The 23,498-nt window shown below is 41.8% G+C and overlaps 1 protein-coding gene across 3 annotated transcripts in view; it reads right to left on the bottom strand.

Moving 5' to 3' along the window:
• LOC137381317 (cadherin-12-like) overlaps positions 1-23,498 on the bottom strand; it is a 199,771-nt gene that overhangs the window by 75,986 nt on the left and 100,287 nt on the right. For all 3 annotated transcript variants that reach the window (XM_068053715.1, XM_068053706.1, XM_068053724.1), the window contains one exon: positions 18,290-18,543. In XM_068053715.1, the coding sequence (XP_067909816.1) occupies positions 18,290-18,543 (254 nt within the window). The remainder of the gene's footprint in view (positions 1-18,289; positions 18,544-23,498) is intronic.

A 23,498-nucleotide genomic window follows, 5' to 3' on the forward strand; every position in this document is an offset into this window, starting at 1 on the left:
GGGGTCCCAGTCTTAATTTCTATTAAGGCAGTAGGGGTAATGATCGAGCATTGCCAAAGGACAGCCAGCCTCTCAGAGAACTGAAGTGAGGCCTACCCAAGGAATAAGGAAAACAAGCCGGAGTGGGGAACACTGATTCACTATTGCCTGCTGTGCTGCTGTTCAAGGCAGATTCCACCTCATGAATATTAATCAGATGAGTTAATACAGTCCTTTTGAAAGTCTATTCCTTCAACACAATTATGGCAATGTCAAAGTTGTAAATATGACTGAGTATATAACGATGCAATGTGAATTTGAGATAAACAAATGATAAATTACAGAATATTAGATTGCAACAATAATCTTTAATAATAGTATTTATTTAAGCAGCTTCAGGAGAATAATTGTAAGGTGTTACACACTGGGCGAAACATTTTGGGACTTTTACCTTTTTGGCTTGGAAGGGATTTTGCTTTCATTTATGTTCTGACATTTCTATAGAGGTTAGTTAGGTTCTGGTTATAAAGGATTAACTCCCAAAGCTACAACAATTTTTCACTTTCAGAACTATTTAGGATTTTAGTTCAGAAACAGTGAGAAGTAATTCTATGGATTCCACAGCAATTCATAACTTCACAATAGAAAGCTTCTTCATAGGGGATACCAGATAGGTCAACCATCAGACTGTTCGCTGAACGCTCCAGGGTATTTCTTGCTATCGTGGTACAATTGTTTTCATTCAATATTCCCAGCAGAGAACTTGGCTGAGCAAAGCATAATGGTACCACAACTCCCTACCTGGAGGGGGCTGCATTTTATTAATAGTGATAACTTTGACTGGCACCTTGTTGAGCCAATCCCTGGCTCACAGAGTTAAGGAATGGGTCAGAGGACTACATAGAACATAGAACATAGAACTGTAAAGCACAGTACAGGCCCTTCGGCCCACGATGTTGTGCCGAACCTTTAACCTACTCTAGGATCAAACTACCTACATACCCTTCATACTACTATCATCCATGTACCTATCCAAGAGTCGCTTAAATGCCCCTAATGTATCTGCTTCTACTACCACCGCTGGCAGTGCATGCCACGCACCCACCACTCTCTGTGTAAAGAACCTACCTCTGACATCTCCCCGAAACCTTCCTCCAATCACCTTAAAATTATGCCCCCTGGTGATAGCCCTTTTCCACCCTGGGAAAAAGTCATGCATTTCCCTGAGAACATCTGTTCCCAATTTATGCTCCCCAGTTCCTGCCTAATAGCATTGTAATTCCCCCTCCCCCAATTAAATATTTTCCCATCCCGTCTGCTCCTGTCCCTCTCCATGACTATAGTAAAGGTCAGGGAGTTGTGGTCACTATCACCGAAATGCTCTCCCACCGAGAGATCTGCCACCTGGCCTGGTTCGTTGCCAAGCACCAAATCCAACATAGCCTCCCCTCTAGTTGGCCTATCTACATATTGAGTCAGGAAACCTTCCTGGACACACCTGACAAAAACTGCTCCATCCAAACTATTTGCACTAAGGAGGTTCCAATCAATATTAGAGAAGTTGAAGTCACCCATGACAACAACCCTGTTACTTCTGCACCTTTCCAAACTCTGCCTCCCAATCTGTTCTTTCCGTGTCTCTGTTGCTATTGGGGGGTCTATAGAAAACTCCCAATAAAGTGACTGCTCCTTTCCTGTTTCTGACTTCCACCCATACTGACTCAGTAGACAAACCCTCCTCGACGACCTCCCTTTCTGCAGCTGTGATAATATCCCTGCTTAGCAATGCCACTCCCCCACCTCTTTTACCTCCCTCCCTATTCCTTTTGAAACATCTAAACCCCGGAACATCCAACATCCATTCCTGCCCCTGTGATATCCAAGTCTCTGTAATGGCCACAACATCGTAGCTCCAAGTACTGATCCATGCTCTAAGTTCATCACCCTTATTCCTGACACTTCTTGCATTAAAATAGACACACTTCAACCCATCATACTGGCTGCAACTTTGCCCTGTCAGCTGTCTAACCTTCCTCACAGACTCTCTGCACTCTGTATCTGCCTGTTCAACAGCTACCCCATCCACTGATCCGTAACTCCGGTTCCCGTCCCCCTGCCAAACTAGTTTAAACCCTCCCGAAGAGCGCTAGCAAACCTCCTGCCCAGGATATTGGTGCCCCTCCAGTTCAGATGCAACCCGTCCTTCTTGTACAGGTCCCACCTTCCCCAGAAGGTATCCCAATGATCCACTGTTTTTGTTTCTCTCCATCCATCTCCTATTTTCAAGAAGAGAGACAGTGTTAACCTAGGTAACTGCAAAAGGCTTGTTTTAGAACTAGGTAGGAGATGTATTGGAATTTTTAATGCAACATGAAATTACTAACATTCAGAATAAGAGAAAATAATTAGAAGCAGACATGTGGATGGGGGAAATGCAGTGGATGTGGTGCACATGGACTTTTAGAAAGCCCTTGACTGGTATTGCTTAGGAGACTATCAAGGATGATTAAGGAATATGGAATAAGTATAATACATTGATTAAAAATTGATTAGGAGTGAGGAAACAGAGGATCATTGATAAGATTGTGGAATGGCTAACAATAGTGGCAGATGGAATTCCTTGTCAATAAGATGGGCACATTTCAGTTTTAAAGAAGTAATAATTATTCTTGGAATGGAAGAAGACTCAATGATGTTGAAAAGCAGGGAGACTGGGGGTGCAAGACACTAAAAGCAATACCTCAATTGAATCAGGCCACAAAAAACTAATAAAATACCGGGTTTTATTGCAAGAGGCCGAGAATGTAAGGCCATGATATTATGGTGAGTCTATGTTAAACCTTAGAAAGATCACCATTGGAGTGCTGCATGCAGTGTTGATCTCCACTTCATCGAAAGAAGGCTGAGGTAACAGAAAATATACAGCTTAGATTCATTAAGATGTTGCCTGGTATGAGGAGATACAGATAGCACGAAAGGCTTAAGAAATTGGGGCAGCTTTTTGTTAGAATAGAAGATATTAAAGAATAGTTTTATAGAAAGATTTAAAATAAATAATTAATTGGCAAGACTAGGTAGAAACAGAGCATTTACAGTGATAATGGAGTCTGGAACAAGAGATTATAGACATAAAATTAAGTGTCAGAGATTTAGGACAGACAGCAGAATGTTTTTTTTTTACATACAGGGTTGTAAGACTATGGAATACGTGACTTGACAAGGTGATTGAAGCAAAGGTGATGTGGCATAATGATTTAAGATGGGGGAATGAGGGGTTATTGGAATGAAGTATGCACATGGGAGTAGAGTACTGCTGAGATGGAAGACAAACTCCCAACACGGACTGGTTCGGCTGAAGAACCTGTTTCTGTAATGACTGTGTGATTCCATGTAATTCTCCCTTTACCTACAGAGCCAGAATAAGTTCGTTCGAGAGACAGAGAGACTCCAGGGCAAGATACAAATGATTACAGTTTATAATAGAGATAGCTTAAGGACAGGTAGCATGGCAGTGCACTATGCTTACAGTGGTGATAAAACCTTATATTTTTATATTGAAATGACAAATAAAAATGGATATATGTCACTGGAAACTTTCTGTTCATTCATGTAGGTCTGTGTAAAGTAACCAGTTTACTGCTTTATAATTGTGCCTCATCTCACTGGAATGGTTTGCAGTTCAGCTTCCATAAAGACAAGATAATGCAGTGGCATGTACGTGACCACAATATCCAGTACATATCAAAAGAAGAACAGACTTAATAGCTTTCCTTATTCAAACTTATCTTGTGATCATGTGAAATCCTTAGTGGATTGACAAGTTGTCCGTAGCACAGAATTCATCCCAACCAGAATGCCACTGAATAATACCCTAATCTTATCCTAAAGGTGACTTTCAGTGGGCAAGTTGAGATGAAGAGACGATTAGAGGAACACTGCATCAATAACAACAGCAAAAAAATGTATTTATATAACACCTTTAATGTATTAAAATGTCCCAGGTTGTTTGCAAGAGTGTTATAAAGAAAAATTTAACACAGTCTCATAAAGAGATATTAGTGCAGATGGCCAAAAGCTTGGTCAAAGAGGTAGGTTTTAAGGAGTGTCTTAAAGGAGGAAAGTGAGGTAAAGGGCAGAGAGGTTTAGGGAGAGAATTCCAGAGCTTAGGGCCTTTGCAGCTGATGGCATGTCTACCAATGGGGAAGTAATTAAAATCGGGTATGCTCAAGAGGCCAGAATTAGAGAAGCACAGAGATCTCGGAGGGTTGTGGGGCTGGAGGAAATTACAGAGAAAGTGAGGGGCAAAGCCAAGGAGAGATTTGGAAACAAGGATGGGAATTTTAAAATCGAGGCATTGCTTAACCAGGAGTTAATGTAGATCAATGAGCACAGGGGTGATAGGTTAATGGAACTTGGTGCAAATTAGGACATGGGAAGCAGAATTTTGGATGACTTCAAGTTTATGGAGGGTGGAATTTTGGAGGCCAGCCAGGAATGTATTGGAATAGTCAAGTCTAGAGGTACAAAGACATAGATGAGCGTTTCAGTTGAGGCAGAGGCGAAGTCAGACAATGTTACAGAGGTGGAAATAGACATGGAAATGTTGTCGGAAGCTCATCTCGGGGTCAAATATGGCACCAAAATTTCAAACAGTCTGGTTCAGAGAGTTGCTAGGGAGCAGAACGGAGTTTGTGGTGGTGTCCGAAGACAATAGTTTCAATCTTCCCAATATTTTATTGGAGGAAATTTCTGCTCATCCAGTACTGGTTGTCAGATAGGCAGTCTGACAATTTGGAAGCAGTGGAGGAGTTGAGAGAAGTGATGGTGAGGAACAGCCAGCTGTTGTCAGCGTACATGTGAAAACTGGAGCTGTGCCTTTTGGATGATGTCGCCGAGGGGCAGCACATAGATGAGAAATAGTAGGGGCCAAGGATAGATCCTTGAGGGACACCAGAGGTAGCAATGCAAGAATGGTAAGAGATGACACTGCAGGTGATTCTTTGATAAGGCTGATGATATTCTGCGATGACTGGGCTCTGTGATATTGCAGAATAAATGTGCTTAAGTCTTTCTGTATGTAATTGACCCCATATTGGATAATGTTCACAAGTGTATATAACCTCTGCCTTCCTGCACATCCTGTTACGGTGTTACAAGAGATGAAAGGATAATTTCCATGCACCTTCTCTTATCCTTTTTATCTGAGTTATCCCTGGAGAGGATTCCCCCATATAAAATACCTTTGTCTGACACTGATCCTGACTTTCAACGATCATGGATTGTCATCACTTATTTAGGCTTAGATTATTTCTTTTGAAATGTAGAACCTACAGAAGTGATTAACTGATATCTAGGCGACACTATTTGATATAGGCACTTAAGCCCTGTGTCTGACTTAGTTTGCTGGAGTTTAAGGTGCTGGATTGAACATACTTAACTCCAAGCCACCAGCAAACATCAGGTTTAAAGAACATTGGCTACTGGATGTACAATGCAGAATGAAGATAATTCATAAGCTATGGTGATTCCACTATTATTGAAAGAAGTAGTCAGAATCCTGAAATTAATATTGATTATTCAGACGTATCAACAACACACAAATGTTTACAACTGTTCCCCAAGGTTGCTTTAATTGGTAATGAACAGATGGATAATTATGCAGATTTTTTTTCATACAGAATAGGACAACAGTGAAGGGCTTCAAAATCCAGGAGCTTTCTGAGCATCCAGCATTGGATTAATTCACTTTTGGATACAGCTCAAGTGAAAAGACCAACATAGAGCAATAGAGGCCAAAAATGAAACAATAATTAGAACAAGAGCATATGGAAACTAGGGTGGGAACTGGAAAAGTTATACACAAGAAAAGCACACCAGGGATTTGTTTGTGAAATTAAAACGGATGCTTAGAGATTATGAAGGAAGAAATTTTAAGAAGAAGATTCTATATAGTGGAAATGGCAATATGTCAAGGTAGCAGGCTATAGTATAGTTTTATATATTTTACACATTATTAAATGTTTCATGATTTTAAAATACTTGAACCAACTTGAAGTGACAAAAATAAAGATTGGTGTTAATATTCCAAAATGTAATTTAGGAAAACACTATAGGCATGTAAATCTTTCAGGAGTTTCAGGGTAATTCAACACCAGTAATAACTGAATCAAAAAAACAATACACATTGGCTCAATAGACAAAAAGAAGCAATAATTGCCAAAGCTGTTGACTTGATCAGCTCTGGTCAACTAAATTAAATGATTCACTTAATTATTCTATTTGCCACTGTTATCAAAGCATTGCTTAAACTGATGTTAACTAATTCTCATAATCACAACCTGTCAATTTGCCTTAGAATGTAATCCGCTTCCAGAACAACTTGACATGCAGCGTGTAAGTGAAAACGTAATCCGATTGTATAATTCAACCCCAAGCCAGGTGACTACTGTGCAGTTAATTCCTAATGCTACATTGTGTCGACTATGTTATTCAGTTCACAATAACCTGAGATCCAAATTTGAAATCTTTGAATATTGAATGTTCTTTGTACTCCCAATGGGAATTAGAAAGTCTCACTTGAATCCTGCCAATCAAGGCTTTCAAACTTAGTGTCATTTTGCAGTAGTCAATTACATCTCCAATTCCAAGATGGCTCCTCTGTAGACCTTAATTTTAAGGGAGAATGAAAATTCCATTATTGGGGTAATTTGATGTTGATCACACTGTTGGTGATGAGCCTTGCCAGCAACAGCATGATCATAAACTTAGATGCATGCTGCCCATGGCTTTCCGAACAGTAACATAAATGGTCAGAAAATTGTGGGCAGCACAACCCTGGATTTCTGATTCATAACACCACAATACAAGGCAGTGTGGAATTGTAAAATTACCTTATATAACTCACAGGGTGCAGAATTATGCACAAACAAGTCAACACACCAGTTAACTGAACAAAACTTCTGTTCATTTCAAAATTTTATGATAACACATGGCATTTTATAAATTATTTTCAAACATTAGTTATTTTTTTCATGAACAGATCTTAAACATTCACACCCTCCACCTCGGGCACAAAGTTGCAGCAGTGTGTACTGTCTACATGAAGCACTGCAGCAACTTGTCAAGCCTCCTACAACAGAACCTTCCAAACCCATGACCACTACCACCTAGAAGAACAAAGGCAGCAGATGCATGGGAACACCACCACCTGCAAGTTTATCTCCAAGCCACACACCATCCTGACTTGGAAATATATCGCCATTCCTTCACTGTTGCTGGGTCAAGATCCTGGAACTCCCTCCTGAACAGCACTGTGGGTGTACTTACACCACATGGACTGCAGCAGTTCAAGAAGGCAGCTCACCACCACCTTCTCAAGAACAATTAGGGATGGGCAATAAATGTCACCGGTGCTCACATTCTATGAACAAATAAAAAACAAAATATCCTCTAAACCTGGCAGAAACATTTAAGTCTGGTACATTCAGGCAGAAGTGTTTTAACAGTGTGATATAATGGTCACTGCCAAACAACCTCTTTGGCCCTGAAAAGTTAATTTTACAAGTTTGGAGTTTCATTTCTTCAGAATTGAATTAGTATTGGCTGTTAATTGTGTTTAATCGTATGCAGGTGGAGAGTGTTAATTAGGGTCTTACTTGAATATATATAAGGAGACACTTACTGAAACTGTGTGAAGGTTTGAGTGAGCAGATGCAGTTTATAATCATTGTACTTTTTAAAATAAATGCAAGACTGAGTAAAGATTGGCTCCAGCCTAATCCTTCAATAAGCTTCCTGGAGTATAAAATGGTAGCAGAGGATGGTTGCCTAAAGGTGAAGGCTGGAAAGTAAGAATTTATTTCTAATAGAAAATGAAAATCCAAGTGGCTATTCTGGAAAATGGCAGAAAGCAAGTGTAAATTTTTAGGGTATGTTTTCCTTCCGATGTTTTCTGAGTATGAAGCATATGACCAGTGGAAGAATGAAGCGGATATGTGGACACAGGTTACATCTCTACCAAAGAGGAAACAAGGTATGGCCTTGGTTTTGTCAAATCCTACCAAAAGTAAAATCAGAAGTATTTTCTGAACTGGATGCTTGTCAGTTGGATACTGATGAAGGTTTGGATCTTCCGTTAGAATGCTTGAATGAGATTTACAAGAGAGATGATCTATTAAATGCCTATGAGGCATGGTCAGACTTTGATAGATTCTGCAAAACAGATGGTTATTCGATGGAGGAATATACCATGGACTTTAACTGACTGTGTAGAAGATTGAAGAAATTCAATTTGGAGATCTTTGGTTCAGTGCTAGCATTTAAATTGCTAAATTGTGCTCGGGTATTGTATATGGACAGGCTCCTGGTTCTAATTGGGTTTGGTTCTCAGAAAAAAGATTCCCTGTTAGATCAGATGTCTGCTGCCTTAAGGATTTCTAGGGAAACAGTCATTTCCTGCAGCCCTGGTAGAACAAGTGGGGCATTCTGCAGTGACACAAAGAATGGAGGACTCAATGAATGCCGGATTTCAAAATGGTCCAGATACGAGACGCAGGGGTTAAAGACAGGACAAATGTGGATGAAAGCACCTTTAGCAGGTCTGACTATTAAAGCAGAAGACAGATTTAGAACAGCAATAATAGGTGAGTGAATGAGGATTTTCTATGTAACGATAAAGGAGTTAGATACGGCTCTTGGGTCGAAAGGGATCAAAGGGTATGGGGCGAAAGCCGGAACAGGCTACTGAGTTGGATGATCAGCCATGATCATAATGAATGGCAGAGCAGGCTCGAAGGGCCAAATGGCCTACTCCTGCTCCTATTTTCTATGTGAATCCCAGGAATGCCCAAGTAACAGTTAACAGGTGTTTCAGGTCTGACTTGCAGTATCATTATACAACAAACTGCCAAAAGCAGAGAGGCAGGGTCCTCAAAATGACATGACAGAATTCTGAGGCAGAACAGGAAGATAATGATGACCCTGAATGAATTGTACTAGTCTCAAGGTGTTATAGTCCTGTGATGAACATTAGTTGCAGATTCATTCAACTGTGCTGTGTTAGTGCTTGCTCATCGACAGTATGTGGAGCAGATTGGTTAAAATGGTATCTGGATTTACTCAGTCATGAGGATCAATGTAATGTTACGGAATATAAAAGTACTACTTGCTTTAGGTTTGGTGATGACAACACATTGAAGTTACTGAAGAGAGTTGTAATTCATGTAAAATAACTGGAGTAAGCCACTTTATTGGTACTGAGGTAATGTCTAGTGAGATACCTTTTACTGTTGAGTAAACATCAGAGGAATGTATGATGGCATTAAGAGAGCTTTTGGACCAACCATCAGGAAGATCGCACCCCCTCCCCCCTCAAGTCTAAATCAGGGGACACAATCATTGACCAACACAAGCAAATGGACCGCTGGGTGGAGCACTACCTAGAACTGTACTCCAGGGAAAATGTTGTCACTGAGACCGCCCTTAATGCAGCCCAATCTCTGCCAGTCATGGATGAGCTGGACGTACAGTCAACAAAATCGGAACTCAGTGATGCCATTGATTCTCTAGCCAGCAGAAAAGCCCCTGGGAAGGACGGCATTACCCCTGAAATCATCAAGAGTGCCAAGCCTGCTATACTTTCGGCACTCTACGAACTGCTTTTGCCTGTGCTGGGATGAGGGAGCAGTACCACAGGACATGCGTGATGCCAATATCATCACCCTCTGAGAACAAGGGTGACCGCGGTGACTGCAACAACTACCGTGGAATCTCCCTGCTCAGCATAGTGGGGAAAGTCTTCGCTCGAGTCGCTTTAAACAGCCTCCAGAAGTTGGCTGAGCGTGTCTACCCACAGGCACAGTGTGGCTTTCGAGCAGAGAGATCCACCATTGACATGCTGTTCTCCCTTCGGCAGCTATAGGAGAAATGCCGTGAATGACAGATGCCCCTCTCCGTTGCTTTCATTGATCTCACCAAAGTCTTTGACCTCGTCAGCAGACGTGGTCTCTTCAGACTACGAGAAAATTGGATGTCCACCAAAGCTACTAAGTATCATCACCTCATTCCACGACAATATGAAAGGCACAATTCAACATAGCGGCACCTCATCAGACCCCTTTCCTATCCTGAGTGGTGTGAAACAGGGCTGTGTTCTCGCACCCACACTGTTTGGGATCTTCTTCTCCCTGCTGCTCTCACATGCGTTCAAGTCTTCAGAAGAAGAAATTTTCCTCCACACAAGATCAGGTGGTAGGTTGTTCAACCTTGCCCATCTAAGAGCGAAGACCAAAGCACGGAAAGTCCTCATCAGGGAACTCCTCTTTGCTGACGATGCTGCATTAACATCCCACACTGAAGAGTGTCTGCAGAGTCTCATCGACAGGATTGCGGCTGCCTGCAACGAATTTGGCCGAACCATCAGCCTCAAGAAAATGAATATCATGGGACAGGATGTCAGAATTGCTCCATCCATCAATATCTGCAACCACGCTCTGGAAGTGGTTCTTGAGTTCACCTACCTGGGCTCAACTATCACCAGTAACCTGTGTCTCGATGCAGAAATCAACAAGCGCATGGGAAAGGCTTCCACTGCTATGTCCAGACTGGCCAAGAGAATGTGGGAAAATGGCAGACTGACACGGAACGCAAAAGTCCGAGTGTATCAAGACTGTGTCCTCAGTACCTTGCTCTATGGCAGCGAGGCCTGGACAACGTATGTCAGCCAAGAGCGACGTCTCAATTCATTCCATCTTCGCTGCCTCCAGAGAATCCTTGGCATCAGATGGCAGGACCACATCTCCAACACAGAAGTCCTCGAGGTGGCCAACATCCCCAGCATATACACCCTACTGAGCCAGCGGCGCTTGAGATGGCTTGGCCATGTGAGCCACATGGAAGATGGCAGGATCCCCAAGGACGCATTGTACAGCGAGCTCGTCACTGGTATCAGACCCACCGGCCGTCCATGTTTCCGCTTTAAAGACGTCTGCAAACTCGACATGAAGTCCTGTGACATTGATCACAAGTTGTGGGAGTCAGTTGCCAGCGATCGCCAGAGCTGGCGGGCAGCCATAAAGGCGGGGCTAAAGTGTGCCGAGTCGAAGAGACTTAGCAGTTGGCAGGAAAAAAGACAGAAGCACAAGGGTAGAGCCAACTGTGTAACAGCCCCGACAACCAATTTTATCTGTAGCATCTGTGGAAGAGTCTGTCACTCTAGAATTCGCCTTTATAGCCAATCCAGGCGCTGCTTCACAAACCACTGACCACCTCCAGGCGCTTACCCATTGTCTCGCGAGACAAGGAGGCCAAAGAAGAAACCTTCCCAGAAAAAGGCGCAAATGAAACTTGATATGGAGAATGATAAGGCAATTGTTTTTGGAAAGTCAGTGAATTTGCAGTTTACCCAATCAGGGAATTGTTGTATCCACTGAACAAAACCTGATATTTCTAGTCAGAGACATCAGGTGATAGGAACCAAAGAAAAAAGCAAATTGTCTTAAAGTTATAGAGACAATTTGATCAATCTTCTTATCAAAGACTATAAATCCCTGCTAAAGGTTGCAGGTGTGATTGATGAAGAGTATACAAGGATAATAGAAGAGATTGGTGAAACTTGCGAAATCTGTAAAAAGTATCAGAGGACGCCATCATGTCCTATTGTCAGCCTCCCATTGGCACGTGACTTTAACGAGGTAGTTGCCATGGATTTAAAGGTATGGGATAAAGACAAATATTTTCATTCTACATTTTATAAAGCTGACAACCAGATTTAGTCTTTCTACAATGGTCCATAGAACGGACAAAATTAATGGCAGCTACCAAAACGTCACGGTCATGAAGACGGCTGCTTCTAGTTCGATTGTAAGACTGTTCTCCAGCCTTCATTCCATTGTGTAATCTGTTCAAACTACGGCCTCTACCAGCAATTGATGTCTTTCGGGATTACTACTGTTAGATCTCCCTCTTACACTAACCCTTTCTCCAGTATCTGATTATTTCCTGATGGAAGAGTCACTTTCAGACACTATTAGAATGTGCTCTGTGCTTTCTTACTCTTCACTCTTTCACCCAATTCTGCCAGTCCATGGACCTTGCTTCTTGGCCATCGTCCTGAATATTTTCCTGCACGTCCCACAATTGTTTCACCCCTACACTCACTCGACCCCTTTGGAATATATAACACCCGAGTATGCACTCAGGGCAATTGGCTTTAGGATGTGATAGCTCTGTCCAGCGTGTCGTGATCTCTCACATTACCACTATCCAGCCCTTGATCTACTGTACTCTCTTCCTCAGGACCTTCATCACAAAACACATGATCATTTGAGGTACAAGGCACCTCGTTTCCTTCCATCAGCTGCTCAGATTCTGACAATTTGTAATCAGTCCTGATTAATCATGAGGAATGAAACTTAACTGTTTGATTTCCAGGTTTGATAACTACTGTCCATCACCATTACCAGGGCCTTTCCATTCCCTGTGACCCTCGCTTTTATAAATGCACCAAGGGCCATGGAACCTCACCTCTCCCGGGAAGATTGGACTGGACCCTCCTGGCATCGGGCTCTGGAGCAGGCCTCTGCCAGAATGATCTTCCAGCCACCCCCCGCCATGCAGCCCGGTAACACCAGCCCATAGTTGCTGACCCTGCTGAACTTCCTTAATGCAGCAATGAGCTGCAGACTGGGAAATTCCACACATATCTCCAGTGGATCCCTGGCACAATCCGGTGGCATAGACGCTAAGTGTCACGGTGATCTTCAGTGACACTGACATCAGGTACACACCAAGTCCCATGGGCTCAGCTCATTTTGCATCATGGCACCTAGATCATTGACAGCGTCCATGGAGAGACACAGTCTTTGGAAACACTGCCTCTCAGACATCTGCAAGTAGTTGAGCCTTGGCCAGTAGATCCTCTCTGGAGCGTAGCTTCTACTGTGAGTAGGAGGCAGCTGGCATTCCTCTCTGTGTACTTCTCCAGCATCTTGTTCCCAAGGCTGGCCGTCCTGTGTGCCCTCAAATGGCAGTGGTGCCCCTGATGATTCAAGCACCTCCATCCCTCTCTGCTGCTCCTCCTCCTCCTCAACGGGGGCCTCAACGAAAATGAAGTACATGACAGGTTGCCTCTCCCTGACCAACACCTTCAAGACAAACAGACCCCCGCTCCCTTCCCCTCACTTTTGACTTCCGATGATGTGACAATGCTTTTTCTTCTTCTTAGCAGTCCCTCGGGAACGAGGATGACTTTCTTCCACTCCAGGGTTGTGGGTCCTTTGGTGACTGAATAGTCCAATTCTGGATCCGTACACTCTGTCACAGGTGGGGCAGGTGGTGTTTGGTGAGTCGAGTGGGATGCTCGAAATTCTGAACGCTCCTTCTGCTGTTTGCACTTGGTCACTGCCTGGGCAGGTTGATGTTGTTTGAACTGTATGGCACCATCGTGGATGCTTCTTCGCCATTTTGGGTGGTCTCGGGCAAGAGATTCCCATAAATCAGTGAGGTGGCATAGCCCCAATAGCACCCTGGTTTGGTTCCCCCACAGTGCTGGCACCTTGTCCGCCATCCCTGACAGTGTTTCCTGATGCCCTCCCTCCTCCAGCCTCACTGTCAAGCAATGCTGCCTCAACTGATGGCTTCCCAGTGAAGCCAACACTCAGCTCCCACCTCCTTGTCCCCTCCTTTTAATCAGGCGAGGCCCTGAAGCCCCTTGGCTCCTGTGTGTCATCAGTTAAATGCAAAATGGAGAATGAGGTTTCTGTCTATTAGGCTCATAAATACCTTAACTACTTTCCCTCCTCGTGGATGTGCAAAGTCTGCTCTCCGTGTCAGCCACTGACAGTAAAATTCGGAAGGGACGTCATGATGTCGGATTTCCTGTCCGATGTTTTCTGTCCCTATTTTATGAACCCCCTGTCTCCATTCTCATCTCAAATGGTCCCTTAAAATTTCTCCCTTTTATCTCACTTTCTGTACATGATTTAAATCTAATTTAAAATTCTTGTTTCATACTTTCTGGTTTGACTCTGTGGGGCAAGTTTAGCCACTCTCTGGTTAACCCATAGGATTAGGTGGAACGCTGATTTTACATCCATGTAGTATTACTCAATGACTTTAATGGAGAGTAAAATTGGGCAGATGCAAAACCAGCATTGACCCAATCCTGTCATTTTCCCGACTGGCGGGTTGGGTTAAAATCGCTCCCATTGGTTGAGTGTAAAACCGGATCCCTTGGGTTTCCAGTGAGTTAGAATAAAATTTCCCCCTGTATTCCTCAATCTGATTGGTTGAAGAGCCAACTGTTGCTTTCCCTGCTCACACATGCCACAGATCCCCTCTAGGGGGTTGAATCAGACACCCGATGACAGCAAGCTTCCACTCAGAAGCCCAGAACAGTTTTGTGGGCAGTTGTCAACCAGTGAATGGAGAGGGCCGTTCCTTCAGTGTTGTCTGCAAAGTCCAGGCCCATGAGCTTTCAAAACAAAGATGCCATTATTTGAGATCAGAACAAATTATGTATGTGATGTAGAGTCAATATTCATTCACCCACCATTTCTGGTCAGCATGTCTGCCATATCAGTAACATAAATCTTCTGGACAAGCACCAAGTATGCATAACATTAGTTTTCATTTTGCGTGTGACTGAACATCGGCATGCTTGTTTATTTATTACACCATGAACCATTCGCAGCAGTTTATCAAAAATGAGATCTTCTGAATTTGTTTCCAAATTACTGTAGTGTTCAAAGAGCCTTTCATGATGTCACTTCAAAAAAAAAATCAGGTTGACTATTCCGTGTCATTCCTGTATTGATCAATAAAGATGCCAGTGCTGAGTGTAACTGTGTCTGCCCAAGCTTGCTGTTTTCAGAATTGCTGGTAGAATATAAATGGAACGTAAAATATGTTTTGCCTTAGAACTCAAAATCAATAGTGAAAAATCTCACACATTAAACCGTGATCAAGGTCCCATTAAAATGCAATACAAATGACTAGATCAGTTTGATTAGTCTGTCACTATAATCCCAAAATGGTCATCATAGATTAATTCTGCAACATTTGAAGAGATTGAGACGTGGAGTTGGGGGAGATTTTGTTAATAGTGGAGAATACCTTCGGCTCTATTAATAGGGGTATAGCGTACAAGAGCAAGGAAGTTGTGTTGAACTTGTATACGACACTAGTGCGGGCTCAGCTGGAGTATTGTGTCCAGTTCTGGGCGCCACACTTTAGAAAGTGAAAGCATTGGAGAGAGTACAGAAAAGATTCACGAGAATGGTTCCAGGGATAACAAACTTCAGTTATGAAGATAGATTAGAGAAGTTGGGACTGTTTTTCTTTGAGGAGAAGGCTGAGAGGTGATTTGATTGAGGTTTTCAAAATCGTGAGGGGTCTGGATAGATGAGGAGAAACTGTTCCAACTCTTGAAGGGATCGTGAACAAGAAGGTTCAGATTTAAAGTAATTGGCAAAAGAAGCAAAAGTGACATGAGGAAAATACTTTTTCAAGCAGAGCTCTGGAATGCACTGCCTGAGAGTGTGGTGCAGGCAGATTCAATCAAGGCATTCAAAAGGGAATTAGACTGTTATCTGAAAAGGAAGAATGGGAGAAGGCAGGGGAATGACACGAGGTGAATTGCTTATTCAGAGATCTGGTGCAGACACGTTGGGCTGACTGGCCTCCTTCTGTGCTGCAATAATTCTGTGAGTATTAGACTAGAGAGAAACAATGCCTTTATAGATATTTCCATAAACATTCTCGAGTTTTGTTTAGTTACCCTCGGGAATCAAAAAGAATTTAAGCAAATGCTTCTTTTAGGGGATTAAATTGGTACAAAAGTGACTGTCTGTCTGTGGTCTGTTCAAAGAGCAGAATAGATAACCAAAAGGATCAATTCTTCCTGATGTTTTATGATGCTCTTATCCCAAATTATCCAATTTGATACATTTGCTCTTGGATTACAACCTTGCTCTAAATCCAAAATAAGATTACACTTTTAAATAGCTATTGTATATATTACAAATTTTAATAAACACTGATTCATACATATATTTTTGTTGAAGCTTGTTCTATTTTGAGTCAGTTCTTTGCTGGCAGTTGATTACATTTACTATTTGTGGGAGATGGCTTTGCATAATTTGGCTGCAAGATTTACCTACATAATATAGTGACTCAATTTCAAAAAAGATGTGAAGGACTTTGGGACGGTCTGAGAATTTGATAAAACAAAATATATAAATGCAATTATTTCCTTCTAGGGGCTGTCACGATGATGGACACTTTCAACCAGTGTGCTAAATATAACTGGTACAAATTGACTGACTGCTGAGCAGTAATATTACCAATCTGCATTACCAACAAAGATTCCCACCAGCAGCAAAATCACTTTAGAATATTCACTTCTGTCAAGAATTAGCAACTGAAACATAATAACTGCACTTTATTCAGTGATGATCAGCAGCTCATTTAATGTGAAATAAAACAGTCAGCGTCCATCGCAAGAAAAGAGGGATTTCATCTCAAACTTTTCGTCTGTAGTCAAAGATTTCTTTAAAAAAAAAGTTTTTACCTCTTTCCCCCTTTTCCCCGAAGTCAGTGATTTATTACTGAGGTATAGTTCCACTGACACCAGGAGCGCTTTGCTCTCACTCATTTGGCCATTATTCATCTGAGTTTGGCAACAATGTGCACATTTTGTGATTGTTTAAGAAGTGTACTTAGTCAATCAAATGGCCTGAGATTGTTTGAATTTCTTAAATAATTTTCTTGGCATTTTCATACTGAGGGTAATCCATTCTGTAATTTTCAACTACCCTTGATATACTTGAGGAATGCTGCTGTAGTCTGAAAATATAGAAAAGAGAAAAGAACTTGGGGCCCTTGTCACTGCTTAAGATGCTCTAAGGTGCTTCACAACCAATGAATTACTTCTGAAGTGTAGTCACTGTTATGTAAATAAATGTCACAGCAAATTTGTGTTCAGCAATGTCCCAGAAATAGCAAATGAAATGACCATCCAATTCTATTGTTATTGAAGGTGTTAGTTGTGGAAGGAGTGTTGGTTATGACTCTGGGAGAAATCCCTGCCCTTCTTCAACTATTTCCATGGGATCTTGTATCTCCATCATAACGGCCAGGGCAGGTAGATGGGGCCTTGGTTTAGCATGTTATCAGGAAGCCAGATTTGTCTAAAAGAATCAATGTAATGTTCTGTAAGATCTCTATTGGAGAAACATGATTGTTGAAAAATTGCATATTATGTACAATCCTAATTCTGTCCATATTTAGACAATGCAACATTTTACACTTCCACAAACAATAACATGTGCCACTTGCTGGATCTGTGGGACATTAGTTTTACTGATAATATAGACCGCTGAATTGAACTGAGAGCCTACATTTGCATTGATTCAAATGAGTTAATTCAAGTCTGATGAAATGTCATCAACCCAAAACACTAACTCTGTTTCTGTCTCCACAGCTGCTGCCTGACCTGTTGAGTATTTCTAGCATTTTCTGTTTTTATTTCAGATTTCTGCATCTGCAGTATTTTGCTTTTGAATTAATTAATTGTTCACCTTGAAACACTGTCCCCTTATCCCTTCGAGAACAAGAAAGAAGGCAAGACAGGGGATCTTTTACATCCACCCTAGCAGGCAGATGGGGCCTCAGTTTAACATCTCATCCGAAAGATGGCACCTGCCACAGTGCAGTGCTCCCTCAGTACTGCACTGGAGTGTCAGCCTTTGGGAGTTATTTCAAGTGAAAGTGGACAATGTTCACTAAGTGACAGGGTATCTGAGCACTTTAAGAATAAGACTATAGAGACTAGCCTGTGACCAAACTATCACGAAGGGTGCAATTTGTGGCCATGCAGCTGATCATAAAAGCAAATCCAGAGGTTTTAAATCTCAATAAAGCTCTTCCCAAGCTGCTTAAGAAGCTTGTCAAACAGCCATCTCACACATGGTCGCACACTAAACCTTTAGCGGGTGGATAATCAGCCCTGAAGCTATCCCACTGTAGTCAATTGATAATTAGTTATTCTGTCACTGCAACTCCAATCTATCATTAATGACTCAGCTGGTATTTCAACATGATTCTTAAAGTATTGTGTAGGCAGAGTTTTCAATCTGTGCACAGTTGGAAGTAGAACAAAATTTTTCCAAATATTTCCTACATTACAACAGTGACTACATTTCGAAAGTACTTCATTGGCTGTAAATTGCTTTGGGGCGTGGGGGTGTGAGAGATGCTATATAAATGCAAGTATTTCTTTCTTTCAAAATTTGTTGAAATGTTTTTGGCCTACCTGACAGGACTGTCACTAATATCAGAATCCTGTGCTGTCACTGCACCTATAATACTGCCCACATTGGTATCTTCATAAACATCCATTACATAAAAGGGTCTGCTGAATATGGGAGGTTCATCCACATCGAGAATGGTGATCTTCACAGTAGCTGTGTCTTTGAAAGGACCCATTGATTGGAAGCGATCATCTGGATGGGGATCTATGGCATCTACTTTGAAGATGTATGATTTTTTATTTTCATAGTCCAATGGCTTTGGAAAAGAAGATACACAATGTCACTTAAACAATAATGAACAGGTATTAAAAATAATATATGTAAAAAAAAACTTATAAGGCCATCAATATTGAAAATAAGATCATACAAAGACATTGCTAAGGTTTGGAGTATCTTAAAATTTTTAAAAACTATTATTATTTATTTTTCAAACTTCTATCAAATACCAAATAACATATGAACCTAAGAAATAGGAGCAGGAGTAGACCACATGGCCTGTCAAGCCTGCTCCGCCATTCAACAATATCATGGCTGATCTTCTGCCTCAAACTCCACTTTCCTGCCCACTCGCCATATCCCTTGGTTCCATGAGACACCAAAAATCTATCTATCCCAGCCTTGAATTTATTCAACGATAGAGTATTCACAACCCTCCAGGGTAGACAATTCCAAAGATTCAGAACCCTCTGAGTGAAAAAAAATTCTTTTTATCTCAGTTCTAAATGATCAATTCCTTATCTTGAGAAGGCACTCCCATCTTCTAAATTCTCCATCCAGGGGAAATAACCGCTCACAGAATCATAGAATAGTTACAACGCAGAAGGAGGCCATTCGACCCATCATGTCCATGTCAATTGTCTGTAAGAGCAACTCCACTAGTCCCACTCGCTGGTCTTTTCCCCATAGCCCTATATATGTTTTCCTTTTCAGATAATTATCCAATACACTTTTGAATCTGCCTCCGCCTGACTCTCAGGCAGTGAAGTCTGGATCCAAACCTCTCACTGTATTGAAAAGGTTTTTCTTCATTTCACCTCTGCTTCTTTTGCCAATTACCATCTATCAGTCTCCTCTTGTTCTTGACCTTTCCACCAATGGGAACAGTTTCTCTCTATCTGCTCTGCCCAGAACCTCATGATTATGAACACCTCTATCAAATCTCCTCTCAACCTTCTCTTCTCTAAGGAGAACATCCCCAGCTTCACCAATCTCTCCATGTAACTGAAACCTCACATCCCTGGAACCATTCTCAAATCTTTTCTGAACCCTCTCCAGTATCTTCATATCCTTCCCAAAGTGTGGTGCCCAGAATTGAACACAAGACTCCAGTTGAGGTTGAGCCAGTGTTTTATACATGTTCACCATAACTTCCTTGCTTTTATACTCTGCCTCTATTTATAAAGTCCAGGAGCCTGTATGTCTTATGAACCGCTTTCTCAACCTGCCCTGCCACCTTCAACAATGTATGCACATGTACCCCCAGGTCCCTTTACTCCTGCACTCCCTTTAGAATTGTATCCTTTATTTTATATTGCCTCTCCTCATTCTTCCTACCAAAATGTATCACTTCACATTTCTCTACAATAAATTTGATCTGTTCCGTATCAGCCCTTTCCACCAGCCTGTTTATGTCCTCTTGAAGTTTATCATTACCCTCCTCACAGCTGACAATACTTCCAAGTTTTGTCTCATCTGCAAACTTTGAAATTGTACCCTGTACACCCAAGTCTAAATCATTAATATTGATCGAGTAAAGCAGTGGTCCCAATAGTGACCCCCGGGGAACCCCACTATATACCTTCCTCCAGACTGAAAAACAACCTTTCACCACTGCTCTGTTGCCAGTCATTCAGCCAAATTCCTATCCATGCTGCCACCTACCCCTTTTACTCCATGGGCTTCAACTTTGCTGACAGGTCTGTTACGTGGCACTTTATTAAACACCTTTTGGAAGCCCATATACACCACATCAACCGTATTACCTTCATCAACCCTCTTTGGTACCTCATTGAAAAACTCAATCAATTTACTTAAACACAATTTTCCCTGAACAAATCCATGCTGACTTTCCTTAATTAATCCACATTTGTCCAAGTGACTGTTAATGTTGTCCCGGATTATCATTTCTAAAATCTTTCCCACCACTGAGGTTAAATTGACTGGCCTGTAGTTGCTGGGCTTATCCTTACACTCTTTTTTTGGACAAGGGTGTAACATTTGGAATTTTCTGGCTCTCTGGCACCACCCTTGTATTTAAGGAGGATCGGAAGATTACGACCAGTGCCTCTGTAATTTCCACACTTCACTCAGGTTCCTTGGATGTACCTTAGGCAGCCTTGGTGACTTATCAGCTGTAACTACAGCCAGCCTACCTAATATCTCTGCTTTATGATTTTTTAGTGGATGCAGTGTCTACCCTATCATGCCCCTTAAGAATCTTGTATGTTGCAATAAAATCACCTCTCATTCTTCTAAACACCAGAGCATAGGCCCAATTTACTCAGCCTCTCATCATAGGTCAACCCTCGCATCCCAGGTATTATCAGATGAATGAAATGCATTGTACTTTAAAGGGATGAGAAATAAATTAACCACATTAAATGGGGCTGAACTGGTAACGGATAAAGCTACAGACAAACTCTGGGAGGCATTCAAAAAATTCTTGTACAATACCGAACTGGTACATGGGTCTGAAAAGCAAAAGCTCCGCATGAAAGTTAACTGACTTTGATCAATGAGGTAAGAAATAGTATCAAGCTGAAAGAAAAAACATACAAAAGCAATGGATGGTGCAAATCCAGTGGACTGAGAGAGCTATAAAAATAATAAAACATGCAAAACTGGAATATGAAAAAAAAATTTGGATAGAACATTAAATCCAACAGTGAAAGCTTTTATATACATATATTAATAAAAAAAAAGTTGTAAAGAGAAATATGAACCCATTAAAGAGAGCTGCAGGTAAGACCATAAAGGACAAGGAGGGATTGGCAAACTGTTCAATGAGTACGCTCTACCTGTCTTCACAGTAGAAGAGGAGGACATCATGTAAGTGGTGCAAGGGAAAACAAAAAAAAAGTCAAGAGAAGGAACTTATTGAATTGAAAATAGTCTAAAAACAGGTAATGGATGAAATAATGTGACTTAAGATGGGTAAATTTTGAGGCTCTGATGGATTCCAGTCAAGGGTAATGAAAGAAATAGGTGAGGAAATTGCATTTGTGTTGGTCATAACTTTTCAAAGCTGTCTAGATTTAGGAACTGTGTCTTTGGATTGGAAAATTGTGAACGTCACTCCATTATTTAAGGGAGGGAAAAAACAGGAAACTACAGACCTATCAGTTTAACAGCAGTTGTGGGGAGGTTACTGGAATCTAACAACAAGGTCAGAGTGACCGAATACTTGGACAGATATGTGCTGATCAGAGAGACTCAGCATTGATGTGTGAAGGTTCGGCCACACCTGACTATTCGAGGTGAATTCTTTTGAGGAGGTCACTGACATTGGTGGCCAACCGTGCAATTATGGATGGCTCGGTCCGCAAGCAGGACCCTGAGCTTCCGGTTGCTTGCCATTTCAATACTCCCCCCTGTTCTCATGCTCACATCTCTGTCCTGGGATTGCTGCAGTGTTCCAGTGAACATCAACGCAAGCTCGAGGAACAGCATCTCATCTACCGATTAGGCACACTACAGCCTGCCGGACTGAACATTGAGTTCAATAATTTCAGAGCATGACAGCCCCCCATTTTACTTTCATTTTTAGTTGTTTTTTCTTCTTTCTTCTTTTTTTCTTTTTTACATTTTTTACAACCTTTTTTTTGTTGCATTTATTTCATTTCATCTTAGTTTGTTCAGTTTGCTTACCCACTGTTTTTTTCATGTTTGCACTTGCTGCTGTTCAATATTCAGTCCGTTAACACCTATTCTGTACTAATGCTTTGTCTTTCAACACACCATTAACTTATTGTTTGCCTTTGCTCCATGACCTTTTGGTCAGCTATGTGGCCTTGTCCAATCTGCACCTTCTCCTTTGTTATCTCTTGCCCCACCCCCACCTCACTTGCTTATAACCTGTGACATTTTTAATATGTCAGTTCCGAAGAAGGGTCACTGACCCGAAACGTTAACTCTGCTTCTCTTTCCACAGATGCTGCCAGAACTGCTGAGTGGTTCCAGCATTTCTTGTTTTTATTTCAGATTTCCAGCATCCGCAGTATTTTGCTTTTATTTTAGTGCCATTATGGATGTTGTCCTTTCTTAACTTCCAGAAGGTATTTGATAAAAGTTTGCATAACAGGCTATCATAAATAAAAGCCCACAGAATTGGAGTTAACCTTGTGATATGGGTTAGTAATCGTTGAGAGGTAGGAGATAAAGATAGGGATGATGGGAAAATACTCCGGTGAAATGTAATCTTCCTCAGGGATCTGTACAGGATTAACTTTTCATCACATGAATCAATGACTTGGATGAAGATATTGAGATTTATACATCCAAGTTAGCAGATGACACTAAGTTAGGAGGCACAGTATGTTGTGCAGACAGCAGAATGTTTCAAAGGGATATAGACAAATTAAGTGAGTGGACAAAACTGGCAGATGGAGTTCAATGTTTAGAAGTGCGAAGCCATCCACTTTGGATCTAGGAAAAACACATCAGAATATGTTATTAATGTCGAGAGACTTAAAACTGTGCACAAGCAAAGGAATTTAGGAGTCCATGTACACAAATCACTAAAAGCTGGTGCACAGGTACAAAACGTAATCAAAAAAACGAATGGAATGTTTGACTTTATCTTATGGGAGGCTGGGAGGTGGAATATAAAGGGGAGGAAGTTATACTCCAGTTTAATTGTTTATCAGTATGGCACACATTGGCCAGGATTTTGTCTCGGTAATAGGGTTCTCGACCAGTGGCAAAAGTGCCAGTGAGAGCCTGGCGTCGCCACCCCTGGGGAAGGGCTGCCAAATCAAGTGCCAATTAGGCACTAAAGCGGACAGTGGCGGGCCTTCGGTGGAATCAAGGACCCCGGTGACGGAAGTCCCGTCTGATGAGAGGTGCCCACCAATCAGAGGCTGGCAACTCTTTAACTGAGCAGCGCCACCGCAGAGCCAGTGCATCTGGTACTGGACTCACCTGAGGCCCTGGAACCAGGCCACTGCTAAGTCACAGTGGGAGGAGTTTTGCGGGGTCGGGGCAATAGTGGAG

The sequence above is a fragment of the Heterodontus francisci genome, chromosome 2, assembly GCF_036365525.1.
Source record: "Heterodontus francisci isolate sHetFra1 chromosome 2, sHetFra1.hap1, whole genome shotgun sequence".
Taxonomy (NCBI): domain Eukaryota; kingdom Metazoa; phylum Chordata; class Chondrichthyes; order Heterodontiformes; family Heterodontidae; genus Heterodontus; species Heterodontus francisci.